At 45.7% G+C, this 17,979-nt stretch overlaps 1 protein-coding gene across 2 annotated transcripts in view; it reads left to right on the top strand.

Annotated features, from left to right (window-relative positions):
- PRKCB (protein kinase C beta) overlaps window positions 1–17,979 on the top strand; it is a gene marked incomplete at both ends in the record, with an annotated part of 312,013 nt that overhangs the window by 272,445 nt on the left and 21,589 nt on the right. For both annotated transcript variants that reach the window (XM_082856532.1, XM_082856531.1), the window contains 4 exons: window positions 3,099–3,237; window positions 7,296–7,376; window positions 7,658–7,765; window positions 12,924–13,064. In XM_082856532.1, coding sequence (XP_082712658.1) covers window positions 3,099–3,237; window positions 7,296–7,376; window positions 7,658–7,765; window positions 12,924–13,064 — 469 coding nt within the window. The remainder of the gene's footprint in view (window positions 1–3,098; window positions 3,238–7,295; window positions 7,377–7,657; window positions 7,766–12,923; window positions 13,065–17,979) is intronic.

Genomic DNA, 17,979 nt, shown 5'->3' with positions numbered 1-17,979 from the left:
TTTTTTAAGCCACTCAACATCTGAACCCCTTTCATTTGTGAGTAGGAATGGAGTCCATATCCTCCTCTAAAGATTTAATGTGCCAGATACTTTCACAGCCTCCCTGTAGGAAGAGCAGACGCACAACTCAGGCTCTGATGCCCATCACGCTCACTGAAGACCTTGAATCAGAAGTTAGTGACCAAGAAAACAGGCTTTAGAATCGAGAGGGGCCATAGTCCATCAGCTGTGTCTGGTTTCCAGAGGCATGAGGGGAAGCGGTTCTTAGCAACAGCATCCAGAGCCCAGTGCTAGGGCTTCATGGAACAAGGGATGATGTCTGTGCCCAGTGGTGACATCAGTGGCATCTTCGCTGGGGCATCTCTGTGCTGCAGTTAGGCATTGTTCCTGGCTGTGTAGCCTGCAAATCTGATTCTTCCGCCTTTTTGGAGATTCTCTGAGCTCTCCAATTCCCTTTTAAAAAATTCCTTTTTTGGCTGAAATAGTCAGAGTTGGTTTTTGTTGCTCACAATCAGGAACTTCAGTGGAGACAGTATTTGCAATGGATAATCAAGTGAAAACTAAAAAAAATTTACATGACAGAAGATGTATGGTTTTCTAACTTCATAGAGATTGGTTTCATGTTGGTAAAGTCTTTAAATGTTATGAATGCCCCTCTTCTTCATTTGGATCTCTAGTTATTTGGACAGTTCTTAAGTAAAGAGGATGAGGAATCATGCTAGACTTGTGCTCTCTGAGGACCATGGCTGGAGATGTTGGTTGCGGGGAGGACAAACGACCCTTCCAAACTTAGTGTCTGATTTGTAGATTACCGTCTCTGGAATGTGTGTTGATTTTGCCCTTGATGGATTTGTGAACATGAAACATCTGACCAGCCCCCTTTAGAAAGCAGGAATGAAGATTTATTACATTAAGCAAAAGAATGGAGTGGGCTATCAAAACACTATTATGTGACAGTGAATATGACCAGGGCGTGCGCCAGCCCCATGACCTGCTGGCTCTTAGCACCTCAAGCTCCTTTTCTATAATAGATGAAGATGTCCTCACTTCCAGAGTTGCCCCAGCTGCCTCTTTGGGGGCATGTGGTCAAGCTGAGGGGAATGTCGTGGATCTCCGTCAATCAAATCACATGCAGACCTGGTATGTTCAGGTGAAACAAGTGTCTGCAAAGTCAGCTTTTCTAAGTTCCGAGCTGGCCTTCAGAGACCTCTGTGGCTTGTAGAGGAACATGAAGGCTGGATATGGGTAGCACCATGGACAGCACCAGAGATCGTGGAATGTTGCTGTTGGTAAACACTGGGGTGCAAGTGAGCTTCCCCTTGGATGAAGAGACCTCACAGACATAGATAGTAGATGCCAGGATATATTTTCAGGTTGTATTTGTTTAGTTGAAGATGATGACAGCAACTACATTCAAACTAACTTACATTAAAGGAGGCATTTTCTGGCTGACACAACTGAAAAGTCCAGGAGGCAGATCTCACTTCAGGCCTGGATGGATCCAGTGGCTCAAATGACGTTATGAGCATTTATTCTCTTTCTCTAGGTTCTGCGTTATCTATACTAGCTTTCTTCTCTCCATCTGTGACCCCTCGCACTTCTAGACTTACTTTCTACCACCTGAGCCATCCCAATGTAAAAAGAGCTCATCTCTTTCCTGATGGTATCCGTGAAAATGCCAGGGCTGATGTTGATGTTCAGAGGCTTTGAGTAGCTCATAGTGGGTCACATGGCCATTCCTGAACCAGTCACTGTGACCAGCAGGATTTCCACTGGCCAGGACAGGACCACATGACCACTCCCGGAACCAGAAGTTAAGAGCTGCATCACCAACCATGAGAATCAGGGAAGGTGGTTCTTGAGAATCAGGCAAGATGGTTCTTCAGAGGAATATTAGGATGCTTGAGAATGGCTTGAGAATCATGGAAGGTGGTTCTTCAAAGGAATAATAGATTGCTCTCACCCCAGGATGCTAGAATAGGCAGAAGCCACAGATGTCCACCACCCAGTGAAGATGATTTAAAGGAGAGATCTGTGAACAGTAGATCCCTTTACCTCTGAGGAAGTTGGATTTCTCATGGGATTGAGGAAGTCTGGCCCATAGATCGTCCCTACTCACTGATGCTGAAACACCAAGTGATGACATTGGAGTCAATGTTTAGGGAGGAGGAAAGTGTGATGATATTGGAGTCTTCAGATACACTGGGAGTGTGCAAGGGTCCCCAAACATCAAACTCTCCTCATCAACATGGATGAAATAAAAGAATGGGAGTGTAGCCCGTGTCATTTAGGACATCGCTCCATGGAGGTGACACCTTCCTGACACTCTGTTATAGTAACCTCCCTCCTTCAGTTCCTGTCCATCTCATCATTCTTCTTATTTCCTTTGTACCATCCATCAGAAGCTATAATAAGCATGCTTATAGATTTGAATACTTGGTAATTGTCTTTTCCCCTCTACTAGAATTTAATCCTAACAAGAACAGGATGCTTGTTTATCTTGTTCATAGTATATACCTCACTCAAAGCATAGTGCCTGTCACATAGTAGGTGTGCAACACATATTTTTTGGTTGAAAGAATCAGTAGAAACTCCTGGGTTCATGGCCTAGGAACTGGCTTAGGAGAGCTTGGGGCACTTGGTGTTAAATAAGATGCTCTCAATCCATTTTTTTCTCCATGATTTTCAGAGATTTTTAAAAAATAACAATGTGTGTAAAACATATCTTCCTACGAAATGTAGGCGGTCCTGAAGGTGCAGAGGTCAACTCTGGAGATGCTCCTGGATACAGGAAGCTTCTGTGGATGCTCTGTCCTTTATATAGCTGTCTGTGGATCACTCTTCTCAGAGCTGCTGTCTCACTGTGTCCTTCTGAGACGCTTGGCACAGTTGGCTCTGTAGGAAAAGCAAAGCACAGGGGTTTGTGCACCCTTGTATCTCCCTGCCAGATTATAAGCTGTTGGAGGGCAAGGGCTGCGTTGTACCCATGGCTGTGCCCCCGACACCCCTGCTGTAGTGTCTGGCGCATAATGAGTGGCTGTTGGTTGACTTGAAATAAATAGCATTTAATTAAATCTCTAAATCTTCTGTCTGCACAGAGACCTGAAACTTGACAATGTGATGCTGGATTCCGAGGGTCACATCAAGATCGCTGATTTCGGCATGTGTAAGGAAAACATCTGGGACGGAGTGACAACCAAGACCTTCTGTGGCACTCCAGACTACATCGCCCCTGAGGTGAGCTGATGCCAACCCCTAAGGCGTGTCTGTGTTGTGCTGATGTACTGATGTCTCCCCGGGGCCCTAGGTGGCCACATAGGAGCTGGGAAAGGTTCAGGGGGTACCTGACAAGCAAACCTCAGGCTGATCCTTCTCCTGTCCTCTAAATTATTCCTTTGCGATCACACATGAAAATTAGCTTAGCACACATCCAGAAGCTCAGGCCCAAAATACATCAAGGTTTGGGAGAAAATTTAAATAAAACTCAAAAGAACCATCCACCACACATCAGTAAAATTCTTCATCAAGCTGCTATGGCTCATGGCCATAGGACACCTCCTAATTTTGACACTGAAACATTTGGTCAGGGGAGGGAGGGAGGGAGGGGGAGGGGAAAGGGATAGATCGATTCTCTGGACTGACTTATGACACAGGGTCTGTGTACTAATAAGTATGCAGTAGTTGTGCTAAATCCTAAAAGACTCAGAATTTTTCTTCCTATGATTATGATATAAATGAAAGTGTGAAGATTTATTTTAGTGCCTCCCCGTTCCTTCCCAAAGGAAACGGTCAGTTGCAGAATGGATTTCCCCAACATGTCATGGTACAAAAATTTGTGCCAGATGATAGCCTTCCTTTTTCTCTGAATTGGTGCTCAGAAAGGTGGCATTCTGCAATCTGTTACTGGATTTTTATGGAAAGGAACTGAGAGCTTGGCAGAGAGTCTGGGAAATGGACATTCTAGAATTCCTCTTTTCCTGACTGTTAAGGCTTCATATGTAACAATGGTGACGGGAGGCCCCATGTCACTAAGTAGCTCGGCACTAAATTTAAAACCTGCATACTCTGTTACCAGAGCTGTTCCTCTTCTAGGAATCTAGTTTGCAAAACACACACACACACACACACACACACACACACACACACACACACACACACTCACACACTCCATACGTGGAAGGATATGTGTTCGAAGTCCTTTCTTCATTGCAGCACTATTTTTAATAATGAAAAATAGGGACTTCCTTGGCGGTCCAGTGGTTAAGACTTTGTCTTCCAACGCAGGGGGTGCAGGGGTCGATCCCTGGTCGGGGAGCTAAGATCCCACACACCTGGCTGCCAAAAAAAAAAAAAAAAAACTGAAACATAAAACAGAAGCAATATTGTAACAAATTCAGTAAAGACTTTAAAAGTGGTCCACATCAAAAAAAATCTTAACAAAGAAATAATGAAAAACGGAAGGCAACCTCAAAGACGATCAATAAAGGAACAGTGCTACATTGCATATTAAGAAATCTTGTTCAGCCCTTACAAAGATCAGAGCACACCTGTCTGCACTACCTTGAACAATGTTTGTTGATTAAGGGATGGGCAATAGACTGAATGATTTATAGTATGGAATACTATTAGGCATCTGTATATGCAGATGTGGAAATACCATTGAGAGAAAAAAAGCAAGTTACAGAATGATAAATACAATATGATACCATTTCTGGAAAATAACACTAATACACAGAACACTGCTATATGTTTCTTATGAGTATGTAGATATGCATGCAAAAGTGTAGAAAATCTGGAAGATTACAGACTGATTTTACAACATTGGTTACCTCTGAGGATAAGGCCGTAGTAGAGGGGAATTTAGCTTAATCTGTGTACTGTTTAAATTTTTCACAAGGTAAATGTATTTGTGTATTACTTGAGGAATTGGAAAGTAATCCTTTAAGCACTTAATCCTTTATTAGGACCCAATGGAGTTATCCCCACGTGACATACATTGCTTTATTATCATTTTGCTGATTAGGACATCAGACACAATTCCTTGATCTGCCATGAGTTCAGTGATCTCTGGTTCACAAGTCCTGCTGCCCTTAACAGTCACCTGGGGAGCTTTTAAAATGGGGATGTCCAGGCGTCACCCTAGGTGTATGGAATCAGAATCCCTGCAGGGTGGGCCTCCACATCTGTGGTTTTCAAAAGTTCCTGGGTGCTCGTGATGCCGGCAAGCAGGAGCCCCGACTTGTGTTCCTGGGGAAGCTGCATCCTCCTCCAGCTCACAGCCCGCAGCCCTCTGGGGAGGGGAATAAACTCAGGTCGGGTGTCCCCCTGCTTTGCCATTAAATAACCCCATCGCCTCCGGCTACTTCTTTCATCTCGCGCAGGCTCTATTTCCCTTTGTAAAAGGATTAACTTGTTAGGTTGTCATGAGGATCGAAGGAGACATGAAGTACTTTAAAAGTGGTGAGGGTGTGTGGGGGGAAACAGATCCTCTAACACACAAGCGCTGAGAGTATAAATTAGCACAGCCACTTGGGAGTTTAATTTGACAACTCTTCTTAAATTTAAGATTCATGTTTTTAATGACCTGATCACCTCTCTATTCAATTTGTATTTAATCAGATAGTGCCTGCGTGTAGTAAAAGACATACAAGAGTATGTATTGCATTATTCCTAATAATGGACAAAATAGGATGCCTAACAGTTAAATGTGTGCTGCATATACTTATGAAATTGATTTATTAAATTGATTTTAATAAAAAAAAAAGTGTGAAAACACTTGCAATAGGTATTCTCCCAGAAAGCTTTCTCTTCATCCCTTGAGGTCAGTTCTCCTCAGAGGACACTTCTGATTTCAGGGCAGAAGCCGAGGTGGGAGATGGAATTGGATAAACGGACAGTTACTTTATAGCCAAGGTTGCTCAGACACACGTGTTGAGTAAAACAAACCATGGCCGCATTAGAGAACTTTTGAGTCATAGCTGACATTTCGAGGGCATAGTAAGTGAGAGGCACATATTTCTCTTTGATCCTCAGAAAACCCTATGACAGAGACATTATTATAAACTTCATTTTGTAGATGAGGAAACTGAGACTTAGAGAAGTTAAGTAACTTCCCCCAGGGTCACACGCTGGGAAACGGCAGTCAGGATTCCAAGTCTGGACTGTCTGGCCCTCAATCCTCAGCCCTTAACCTCTGCTGTATCAACTTCTAATCCCTCTGATACAGTGAGTTTTACACCCCTACATCCTGATGGATGGTCACACAGCTGTTCGAGACTTTGCCATGCTCTGGGAATTTGGTAATAAACAGCAAAACCTTGAAAACTATGTGTACCATTTGATCCACCCGTTCTACTCCTAGGAATTTATCTTAAGGAAAAACAAATTGAACAAATGTCCAGATATCTAATTACGTGGAAGGAACCCAGTCAGTTGGGTATTGATGAAATAGATTTTGGTATATCCATCCAATGGAACACTGTGCAGAGGTAAAAGCTGGTTATGTTGATGTACAGATATTAGCATGGAAATTCTAAATGAATAAAATCCTTTACTAAAATTCCACGTTAAAGTATTCATGTAAAGCACATATCTACACGCGGAGCTTAATATATATTAATAGAAAAAACCTAGAAGGAAATAGGCCAAATGTTAATCATGATTTCTCTCTTGATAGAGGATTATGGGTGATTTTAATTGCATTCTCTTAGCTTATCTATATCTTTAAATAAATAGTAAAATAGGAATAAATGCTATGACATTTTTTAACTTAAAAGCCTTTTTAATTTTGGCAAAAAAGCACATTACCATCTTAACCAGTTCTAAGCATACAGTTCAGTAGCCTTAAATATATTCACATTGTTGTGTAAATGTTATTACTTTAGGAATGAGAAGGGAAGGTGGGTTTTCTTCTTTAAAATGCCACGCTCACTGTATTAAAATTGAAAATAACACAACCACACTAGGTGCTTTAAAAAGGCAATGTGACATCCACAGATGTTTTCCCCACCTGCGGGTATCTCTGCAAAAGGATGTCCATCTTCCTAAGGTAAAGAAATAGCTTGGGTGGACACTGGGCTCCCTGTTGACTCTTTTAGACAGAGACCCACATCTGGGACTGTGTCAGCCAATTTAATCTTTCACAATAGGCAGGTGACAGGCAAAGGAAGAACTCTCCCCCCACCACCCTGCCCCCAGGGATGCTCCAGTCTTATTGTAAAAGAACTGCCTATTCAGTCAGTCTCAGCCGCTGCAAGAACCTGCCGTCTCCCTGACAGATGCCTTCTGTTTTCCAGATAATTGCTTATCAGCCCTATGGGAAGTCCGTGGATTGGTGGGCATTCGGAGTCCTGCTGTATGAGATGTTGGCTGGGCAGGTAATTGAATTTTAAGTGATTTGTAAGGAAAGTCCTCCCCCATCCCCACCATCATGGTTTCTTTAGGAGAAAGTGTCAGCTTGATACCAGCTCACAGATCTGAACCTCTATGACTTCCATGACCTTGGGGTTATTACCCTAGTCTGTTCACCAGTTTTCCTTATCTTCTCCCTGGAAGTGTGGCCTCGCTGTGGACCCCAGGGAGCAGCGCTTGTTGTTTTGGGGCAGTTGGGGGAGGTTCAGGCAGGACTCCTTCTCCCACCCTATCCTCTGTCCCACAGGCACCCTTTGAAGGGGAGGATGAAGATGAACTCTTCCAGTCTATCATGGAACACAACGTGGCTTATCCAAAGTCCATGTCCAAGGAAGCTGTGGCCATCTGCAAAGGGGTGAGTGAGCCCCTTAGAGCTTGCGGCCGGTACCACCACCTACAGGGGTGCTGGTTGTGCCCTGCACAAGGATGCTTTGCCCAGGGTGGGGGAGGGGCAGTGGAGGCTGAACTCCACCCCTCACCCACTTGCCAGCCTGTGAGCCTGGTACAGAGCTGCTACCGCCCAGAGGAAAGGGAGCTTTTTTCTAATTTGCACAGAAGCACCGTGGAGGACTGCCTGCAATAGCATCTTGCTGCTGGCTGGGCTCCAGGCTCTAAGCCAGCACAGGGGAATGCTAATGGAGTGAATGAGGTAGGAAGCACAGAGACTTTGCCAAAGAGCTAGAACCCAGGGGAAGGTACACAAGAGCTCTGTGGCACGAATCCGTCAGCTTCACTCTGCGCTGGGGCCTACGTGGTTAGTTAATACTAGGAGCGTGTGACTTTTGTCCTAAGAAAATATCAACCAGTATTGAGTTTAAGGAATTCTCTAGATAAGTTGACCCAAACTGAGTGTCCCCAAACCCGTACTCCCTCGCCAACCCACAGATGGCTGAAAAATTCGCACATTTATACATTGTGATGTATGCAGATTGCACCTGTGAACAAAGCGGGACACATGTTTTGGGGTAAGGATTGCTTGTTATGCATCTTGCGTGCGGCCAGGATGTGCTCACAGTGACCTGGGTGAGTCCCTGGAGACCAGTGGTCCTCCCCGTTGGTACCATCAGGATGACCTGAAGTGCTTTTTCAGAAAGCGCAGACCTCAGCCTCACCCCAGAGAGTAAGTCTGGGCATCTGTAGTGTAAAAAAAAGGTCGCTTGAAAACCACTGCCTTTAAGTATCTTAACCAAATGTGGTAACTTTTCAACTGATGAAAGTACGAAAGCAACACTGAGAGACCCCCAGAGAACAGGGCCCAGGGATGCTGCCTTTATAAAGTTTTCCCTCCCACCAGTCAGCAGTACCAGGGCATTCTCAGCGTTAGAGCATGCCCACCTGTGTGTCTGGATAAACCAGGGCCGCCAGGCCTAGATTCTTGGAGTGTTTGCAGATTTCCCATTGCCCAACCCAGCCCTGCGCTTCCTCACCCATCAGACACCATGTGAGCTGGCTTGGGTGAAGGAAAGCTGAAGACTCAGGTGGTTTATAACAGCAGGGACAGCCCCTCCATCTAGAAGCACCTTGCCATGCTGCCTAAATTCCCACTCTCAGTGAGTCACCTAAGATTTGTGTGTCAGCTGCATAGGTTAGGATGCAAATATCCCTGGGGAAAACATATGTGAATTCGTCTCAGTCCCTAACATCTTAAAATTTATAGGTTGGGGCTTCCCTGGTGGCACAGTGGTTGAGGATCTGCCTGCCAATGCAGGGGACACGGGTTCGAGCCCTGGTCTGGGAAGATCCCACATGCCGCGGAGCAAGTAGGCCCGTGAGCCACAACTACTGAGCCTGCGCGTCTGGAGCCCGTGCTCCGCAACAAGAGAGGCCGCGATAGTGAGAGGCCCCGCGCACCGTGATGAAGAGTGGCCCCCGCTCGCCGCAACTAGAGAAAGCCCGCACACAGAAACGAAGACCCAACACAGCAAAAGTTAATTAATTAATTAATAAACTCCTACCCCCAACATCTTCTTTAAAAAAAAAAAATTTATAGGTTGAAAATAGTTTTTGAGGCTATGAGGCAGGGAGAGGGAAGACGAGGAACAGAGCATGGAGAGGTTCATTAGGAGCTTAAGCGAGGCCCCGTGGCACCAAGAGAGAGCATGGAACAAGGCCAGGGCAAACCCCTGTAGACATTATATGGGGTTGGGGAGAGGGAGGAGGTCATACCTGAGCTCTCAGTTTGTTTAATAATTACCAACATTTGGGCTAACCTGGTGGCGCAGTGGTTGAGAGTCCGCCTGCCAATGCAGGGGACGCAGGTTTGTGCCCCGGTCCGGGAAGATCCCACATGCCGCGGAGCGGCTGGGCCCGTGAGCCATGGCCGGTGAGCCTGCGCATCCGGAGCCTGCGCTCCGCAACGGGAGAGGCCACGACAGTGAGAGGCCCGCGTACCGAAAAAAATTGCCAGCATTTAAAGATCAGGGGATTTCCCATAAACATTCAGCTGTCCAGTTTCTCTTGAAAAATCTGATCTCTCCATGCTGGTCTGTCATTCCTGTAAGGCATCAGTCAGCTGAATTGGAAGCCACTGTCTCTTGAGGTAGAATGTGCCCTCTCCTATCCTGATTTTTCTGGGCAAAAATCGCCATGTGAGCACAAATCCCAGCATTATTAGCCCTGTGACAACCGGGAAGTTGTTCAACTCCATCTGCAGATTGAGGACACACCTATGGGACTGCACATAGGGTTCTCTGATGACTAGATGGGTTAATACAAGGAAATCACGTAGAAGAGAGCCTGGCACTCTGCTCTGAAACCCTTGGGTTATTACTCCTACTATTACTAATGCTGGCACTGCTATGTTACATGCTAGCCTCCTCTTGTGTTTTGAGCTTGCATCTCCCGAGACGGGGATTTTTTAAGTGGCAGATTTTGGAGCTCAAGACCATTTGCAAATTTCAACCCTGTGACTTCCTAGGTGCGTGGTCTTGAGCACGTTACTTTGCATCTGTGGGCTTCTGTTTATCTCCAAAAATGGAATATTAATCCTTAATTAAACAGAGTTTGGGAGAGTGTTAAATGAGGTAACAGAAGAGCTAAGCGTTTTGCATGGTGTTGGCACAGTAGTAGGTGCTCGATACATGTTCAAGACCTTCCCCTTCACAGCTCTGCCTGCTTAGACAGCTGGGGTTCTAAGTGGGTCATGGAGGAGAGGGTTTTCCAGGTCAGCTGCATTCAGCTTCAGCTCCAATTAGCAGTTTCCCTGGTAGAGCAGATTTCTATTAATTTCAGACCCATAACCTTCAGGATTAACGAGGGTGACTTTCTTGCTATTGTGTTTGGGGACCTTTCTGAGTTGTGTCGGCTGAGGCCTGGGTAGGCTTTTTCTTCAAGGTTGATGCTCCAGAGAAGGGGTGATGCTCAAGTGAACAGCCAAATGCTTCCTCCTGAACCGCGGGCCCCAGGGGGTCTGTCTGGGAGGTGATCAGAGATCGGAAGAGTGATTAAGTCCAGCTGTCTGCGTGGCTGGCTTTGGGCACAGGGGTTCAGCGTGCAGGAGCTGAGCAGAGCTGGGCATTAGTGCTGGGTGTTTTCTGCAGTGGTTTTGCTCCGCCTGGCATTCTCCTGCCTACATGGAAAGTGAGCTAGGTTTTTGAAAACAGTGCCATTCCAATTGAAAATGTCCTATTTTCCATCCCATTAAAGACCCTATTTTCTACCATAAAAAAAAAAAATAGCATACGTTTGCTCAGATCACCATTCCCACTTTGTACAAACTTAAAGCAGACAGATGCCCCAACTGGCCACACGTTAGGGTGAAAACAAGAAGAAACTGTAAGATGGAGCTTCAGGACTCTGGGTCAGGCTGATCTGTTCAAAGCATAGTTCTGCTCGTTAGCTGTGTAATCTTGAGTAGGTGACTACTTTTCAGGACCTGGTTTTTTTATGTGGAAAATGAGGATAATAGTTTCTGAGGCCTGAAAATGTTGTTGTGGAGATGAAAGAGTAATATGTTACAGCTGAGAAGCCTTTGGCACAGAGCCTGGGCACACGGGGAGTGCTCAGGACACGGAAGCCATTATCGATAGGGTTACTGTTTGTGCTAACCAAGACCTCGTAACCCTTTCTTTCCTGCCATCCTAATCCTATACAAAGGTCAAGGTTTGGCCCAATTCCCTTGCCCTACATAAACTTTTCCTGACCAAGCCAGGCCACAGATATCCCTGGGGAACCACATGTAATCTATTTCTCTAAAAACTCAAGGTTTAGAGGTCAGCAGAGGTGAGATCCAGTCCCAGCTCTGCCATCTACTATCTCTGTGTCAGTTGCCTTGTCACTCAAATGGTAAAAAGTAATACACCCAACTCATTGGGTTATTGTGAGAATCAGGTAAGACCAGGATATAATATATAAATAAAGAAGTAGCTTAGAACATAAGTGCCCAGTTATTTTTCCCCTGGAAGGTAAAGCATATAGGGAAAGTATGTGCTTGTGTGTGTGTGTGTGTGTGTAGGAGGGTAGCTTCTGATGACAAATTATCTGTAGCAAGAATCAGGCTGAGCTAAATGCCCAACAGAGTAGGTGTGAATTGCTGGATTCATCCCTTCCCCCATAATCCTGAAGCCCTGGGCAAAAATCTAAGGAATCTACCGTCTTGGGCTACTTGGGGTCAGGTCAGCTCCGGGAAGCTTCCTGGTCTTGTATGTTCCAATTGTTTTGTTTCTTCTTTTGATGGCCTCTTGCCGATCTTTTTTTTTTTTTTTTAATTAATCATCAACTCCTCCGTCTTTACTCTCCGTGCATTTGCTGAAGACTTGAGATCAGAGATATTTTCATGCTGCTTTGGGTTCATTTACAAGAGGAAGCCTGTCTGGTTTCATCTTGGAGCAGCTATTCATCTTGTTATTTAGCCCTGGCTCAGAGACCCAAAGATGGAAGGTTTTGATAATTAAGTAATTTAAATGGGACACCAAAGAAACCTCAGCGGAGTTTACTGTAATGTGTGATACAAGAGAAATGAGCTGGGCTAGGTTTTGACTATTTAATGAGCTTTTGGAAAGTAATTACTTGAAACTTGAGTCCATTTGACTAATATTTTTTCTTCTGACTTGTCATTTTCACAAGTGCTTTACTGAGAAATGCAAATATTATCTGAATGAACGTGCCCTTTGCTTTGGTCAAACTCCAGTTTCCTAGTGGTGGCAGGAGGGGAATTTGAAGATATTGAAACTGTTCTCATTATATGCATCAGTAACTGCGTAAACCTCATTCATAAATCAAAATGAATCATGTGACATTTCTAACTTGAAGTTCAGGGCCACATTCAGGCTGAGGTTTGATTAACTATAAGGGATCTTGTTCTGGGACGGGGGGGCAGCAGGCACTACTGTCGGGCCCTCCTATTAGAAAGACCTGGCTAGGAAATTACTGCCGGGATGAAAAGCAAAAAATAAAGATTAGTTGGGACTCTTCCTCAAGCTGTCTTCCCTAATTCGTAGGAGTGATCATTTCTGAGAGTCCCACGTTTCCTGTCCTGAAATTCATTAAATTCCACGTTTCTCTTTCTCTTGAAGCTGATGACCAAACACCCGGGCAAACGTCTGGGTTGTGGACCTGAAGGTGAACGTGACATTAAAGAGCATGCATTTTTCCGGTATATTGACTGGGAGAAACTTGAACGCAAAGAGATTCAACCCCCGTATAAGCCGAAAGCCGTAAGTAAACCGTTCTCTCTGGTTGTTGGGTCCGCATCATAACACTCTCTTTCTCTCTCCAATGCGTGTGCCCTTGGTGTCCTCCGAGGGGTGGACCTCGATCTAGGAGTACTCACATTTATACTCAAAGGCAGTGGATACAAAATGGAGTTTTCCATCCACACGGCCTCTATGAATGTGGGAAAGACCATGGACATCGAGTTTTTGTTTTATCGATTCAATTATTGTAACCGTCTGAGCTGGGGAATGGTTCTTGGGTGAGCAGAGTTCAGATCCATTCTTGGACAGTGATAAAGAATCTAATTTTGCCCTCGTTCTTTCCTTGGTTCGACTGTGTCATTTTCTCTTCATACTGACGTTGAAAAGGTCATGCTGTTTATCTCAACAGTATTTAAGTTTAATTCTGAAATATACACTCCATCTGAGTCAGTAAAGAAGACAGAACCACCAGCCAGCTCCCACCCAAGGCGAACCAGAATGAGTGACGTGCTGGTAGCCCTCCTGGAGGCTCTGGGCGTAGATATAGCTCTCAGAGAACCGTTACTAGAATAGTAAAGGTCTCACATTTCCTGCAGTTGTGTGCCCACGGTAGTGCTTCCATCCCCAAAGACTCAACAGGGAGGAGGAGTTTGCCCCTGAATTAATCGGAACCGTGGTTCTACTAGGAGGATATTTCTTTGTTAGATTAAGTACAGCGGAGACCTGGTGACTTTATTATGGGTTGTAAAACTACCGACTGAGGCTGAAAAGGGAGCATAAACATCGTCATCGAAACCTGAAATTGTGAGGGTCTCAGATGTTAAGATGAAGAAAATGACAGTGATAACGGTGCTTGTTTTGATATCATTATTATGAATTTCTTGGCCACTTATCTGGCCATATTAAACACTTCACACATAGCATCTGATTAAATCCTCACAACAACCTATTAAGCAAGGGCTTCCATGTAATGGAAGAGGAAATGGAAGCACAGAGGGGTTAAGCGCTCTGTCCAAGGTCACTCAGCCAGTGTGTGAGGAAGCGAGGATTCAGAGTCTGACTCCGTTAGAGGCGTACCAGGATGCCCGGGGCAAAGGACATGTAGTTCTGCTTCTGTCATCTCGCCAGTCCTGCACATCCCAAATGCTTAGGATCACAGCGTCCCTGATGAATTCTGTTTCTCTCTGGACACTTCCTGGTGTTCAGATACAGGGTCCTTTTAGAGGCAGCCAGTTCCACACTGTGGTCCTTCTAATTGTTGCCAACATGTATACTGATATCAAATCAGCCTCCCCAGAATTGCCATCACTGGGTCCTGTTCTATCAACCAGAGCCTCTTTCTCTGTAGCACATCCTTATACTCCTGAATCCTGCGATTTTCAGGCTAAACACGCCCCTCCTCCACTTGCAAGCATGTCCCGTGTGACATCACCTCCGGGTGCCTGATGTCCTCCAGGTAATCAACATCCATCTTAAAATACAGACACAGGATTGAGCACAATATTCCTAATAGTGTCTGACCCTCGGTGAATGCAGTGGGTCCGACGAACCATCTCTTGATTTTTCTGCATCTGGACAACTTGGACGAGTCGTTTCCCCTCTCTGCTCTTCTGCTGCATCGTCTGTAGTACAGCGATGATAACAGTTTCTCCATCAGGGGAGACTCATAATGCATAGAGCACTCAGCACGTGCCCGGTACGCAGGAGGCCCTCTGGGATAGTTGACAATTTTTGTTAGCGGCGTGTCACACGTTGGTCATTGTGTTGGGTGCAGAGTCTTTGAGGGACAGAACAGTATTGAGTCCTGCTGCTAGTCCCTAAGATAATGTCCATGTGTACACTTGGGGTTCATGTGTACACCTGCATGTCATAGGCAGTATCATCACTTTTGTTATACAAAAAACGATCAAAAAGCAATCTGGGGGCTTCCCTGGTGGCGCGGTGGTTGAGAGTCCGCCTGCCGATGCAGGGGACACGGGTTCGTGCCCCAGTCCGGGAAGATCCCACATGCCGCGGAGCGGCTGGGCCCGTGAGCCATGGCCGCTGAGCCTGCGTGTCCAGAGCCTGTGCTCCGCAACGGGAGAGGCCACAGCAGTGAGAGGCCCGTGTACCGCAAAAAAAAAAAAAAAAAGCAATCTGGAAGAGAAGAATGGATTCTCCATTCAGGAAACTGGGAACCTGAAGGTGGCACACACAGACCACTGGGGTTTTGTGGGGCTCTTCATGAGGTCTCAAAATGTGGACCAATCTCTCTTCACTTCGCCAGAGGAAAGATGCAAATGCCCCCATCCCCACCGGCATTGAGCCACTGACATTTGAGGTTCATTCTTTACGTGTAGAGCAGTGGTTTTTCAAAGTGTGGTCCCCAGACCAGCAGTATCACCTAGGAACTTTAGGAGTGAAATTCTCAGGCCCTGCCCCAGACCTCCTGAATCAGAAACCCTGTGGGGTGGGGCTCTCTAGGTGAATCTGATAAACACTCCAGGCTGGGAATCACTGCTGTGGAGTTCATGGTCAAAAGCTCAGGCAGGGGCTTCCCTGGTGGCGCAGTGGTTGAGAGTCCGCCTGCCGATGCAGGGGACACGGGTTCGTGCCCCGGTCTGGGAAGATCCCACATGCCGCGGAGCGGCTAGGCCCGTGAGCCATGGCCACTGAGCCTGCGCGTCCGGAGCCTGTGCTCTGCAACGGGAGAGGCCACAACAGTGAGAGGCCCGCACACGGCAAAAAAAAAAAAAAAAAAAAAAAAAAAGCTCAGGCAGGGAAGCTAGACAGAGGCCAAAGGAATGTGGCAAGGAGAGAAATCTCTTTAAGAGGAAGACACTGGTTCTCACACAGTCTGAGTGAGGGGTGGTACCTTCCAGGAACAGGTAGCTACAGAGGCCAGGCAGGTAATGTCAGTGAGGGAGGTGGGAGTAGTGGGGAAAGGGGCAGACAGGGGAGCTGGTGGCTCTCAAGGGCTCGGTGGGTGTTCATCTCCAGCGGACCAGTTGGAGGATCCTGTGACTCATTACTAATTATTGTATTCTTTTTATATTATCCATGATAATAACAGCTACCTTCTCCCGAGAACCTTCTACGAGCTGGGCACCGGGCTAGCCAGACTGGTCCTGTGGGGATGCAGGCTCTGCATTGCTCCATCCTCATTGGGATTCTCATATGAAATCTCACTATTTTTATAAATATGTCAGCAACAAGTTTTAAAAATTAAATACAAATCAGGTCAAATAAAACACACCCATGAACCGTATGTGGCTGTCAGTTTATAACCTCTAGAATAGTGATCACTCAAAGTCAGGTTGAAGTGTAGCCGGTTAGTACTGGTTACTGACAACCAGAGCCCATTTTGACTGGTTAAATACTTAGAAATATTTAACCTGGCTCAAAGGAGGTGCTCAGGAAAAATTAGCTGTTCTTATCATTGATAATACAAAAAGATTACAATAGTTAGTGATGATCTACAGGACACTTCAACTGTTCTATATTGGATATGGTTTCCAGCCAGCCAATGTCTTGAAATGCCTCATGTGGGTTTAACAATGACTTTCAAAGTACAGTGACTGAACTGGGCTATAGACTTCAAGATGTTCTACAACCAGCTCTAAGGGGAAGAGGCACTGCCCTTGATTTTCTTAGGGTGAATTAGAAATAAACATAATAATGAATACACCACCCACTCATCTGATTCAATCTGGGCACACGCCTTTCACACAGCAGGTGCCAGCCTTACAGCCCCTCCCCCCGCCCCCCCCCCCCAGGGATTTCACATTTCTCCTTCCCCACACCTTCTGAAAGGCCCGCGGTGAGTGTGTGCAGAGTTCCATATGCCTCGTGGGATATTAAAAGGCATGCATGTATCTGTCAGTGTTCCTGATTCATGCATGCTATTAGAGTGCAGCAAGAGAAAGAAAAAACATGGGGCAATAACAGAGGATTATATTCAAACATCAGTGAAGGGTGCTATTATTGGAGGTTCATTAAAATAATTTTAAATGGATTTTTAAAGTCGTTCTCTTTTATTGTGGCAAGAGCTCTTCGCAGAGTAGCATTGGAAACTACTGAAACACATTAGCCTCATGTATTGTTTCGGGTACAAGAGTAATTTTTTTAACGTGCATCTGATCGTGTCACTCTCTTGCTTAAAGACCCCCGATGGCTCTCTGCCAGCCCCGGGATAATGTCTATTGTTCCTTAGCACATATGGCTTTTAGAGTCTCCCCAGGTCCAGTCTCTGCTGCCTCCCCAGACTCCTTACTTCAAGAACTGGCATTTCTGAGTGTCGTTCAGTTCCTCAAACATGCAGTGCCTTCCCTTCCCTTCCTGGCTTTCCCCACGTGGAGCCAGCTACCTGGAAACCCCAAAGCCTTCCCGTGCTCCCTGCACCCCCCATCCTCCTGGTGCCTCCCTCCTTCCTCCTCATCAAATCGGTAGACCATCACCCACGCAGGGAGGCTCTTGTCGATTCCTGAGTAGGGATCATCTGCTAGTGTCCCATCAACAAACTCATCACACTTTGTCGTAATTACTTGTTCAGTGTAAGGTCTGTCTTTTTGGCGAGCCTAAAAGATCACGACTGTCTTTTTCAGGGTTGGATCCCAGTGCTTAGCATAAGGTTGAGCACATGACATGTGCTTAATCATTTTTACTGAATAAATGAGTGATTAAATGAAAGGCTGTCAAATAGGATGCTGCAATGCACTGTGCTGAGGAACATACTGGATTCTTTAGGGATATATATTAGAGCACAGGGTGTTTTTCTTATGTACAGCAGTGTGTCTCAAATAAATTGGTTGTTGTGTAAGCTACCCTATTTAAAAAGGGCTATAATTTGGACGCTGAGTTGTATCTGTCATGGCATCGTTTGGTTGTGTGATGAAGGATCTGATGATGCAATGCATGAACGTTGGACTTTGGATGGAGGGGGCTGTGACTTCCGCAG

Source organism: Leucopleurus acutus (genome assembly GCF_964270905.1).
Source record: "Leucopleurus acutus genome assembly, chromosome: 16".
In the NCBI taxonomy this organism is placed as follows: domain Eukaryota; kingdom Metazoa; phylum Chordata; class Mammalia; order Artiodactyla; family Delphinidae; genus Leucopleurus; species Leucopleurus acutus.
This window is presented reverse-complemented; position numbering and strand designations above follow the sequence as displayed.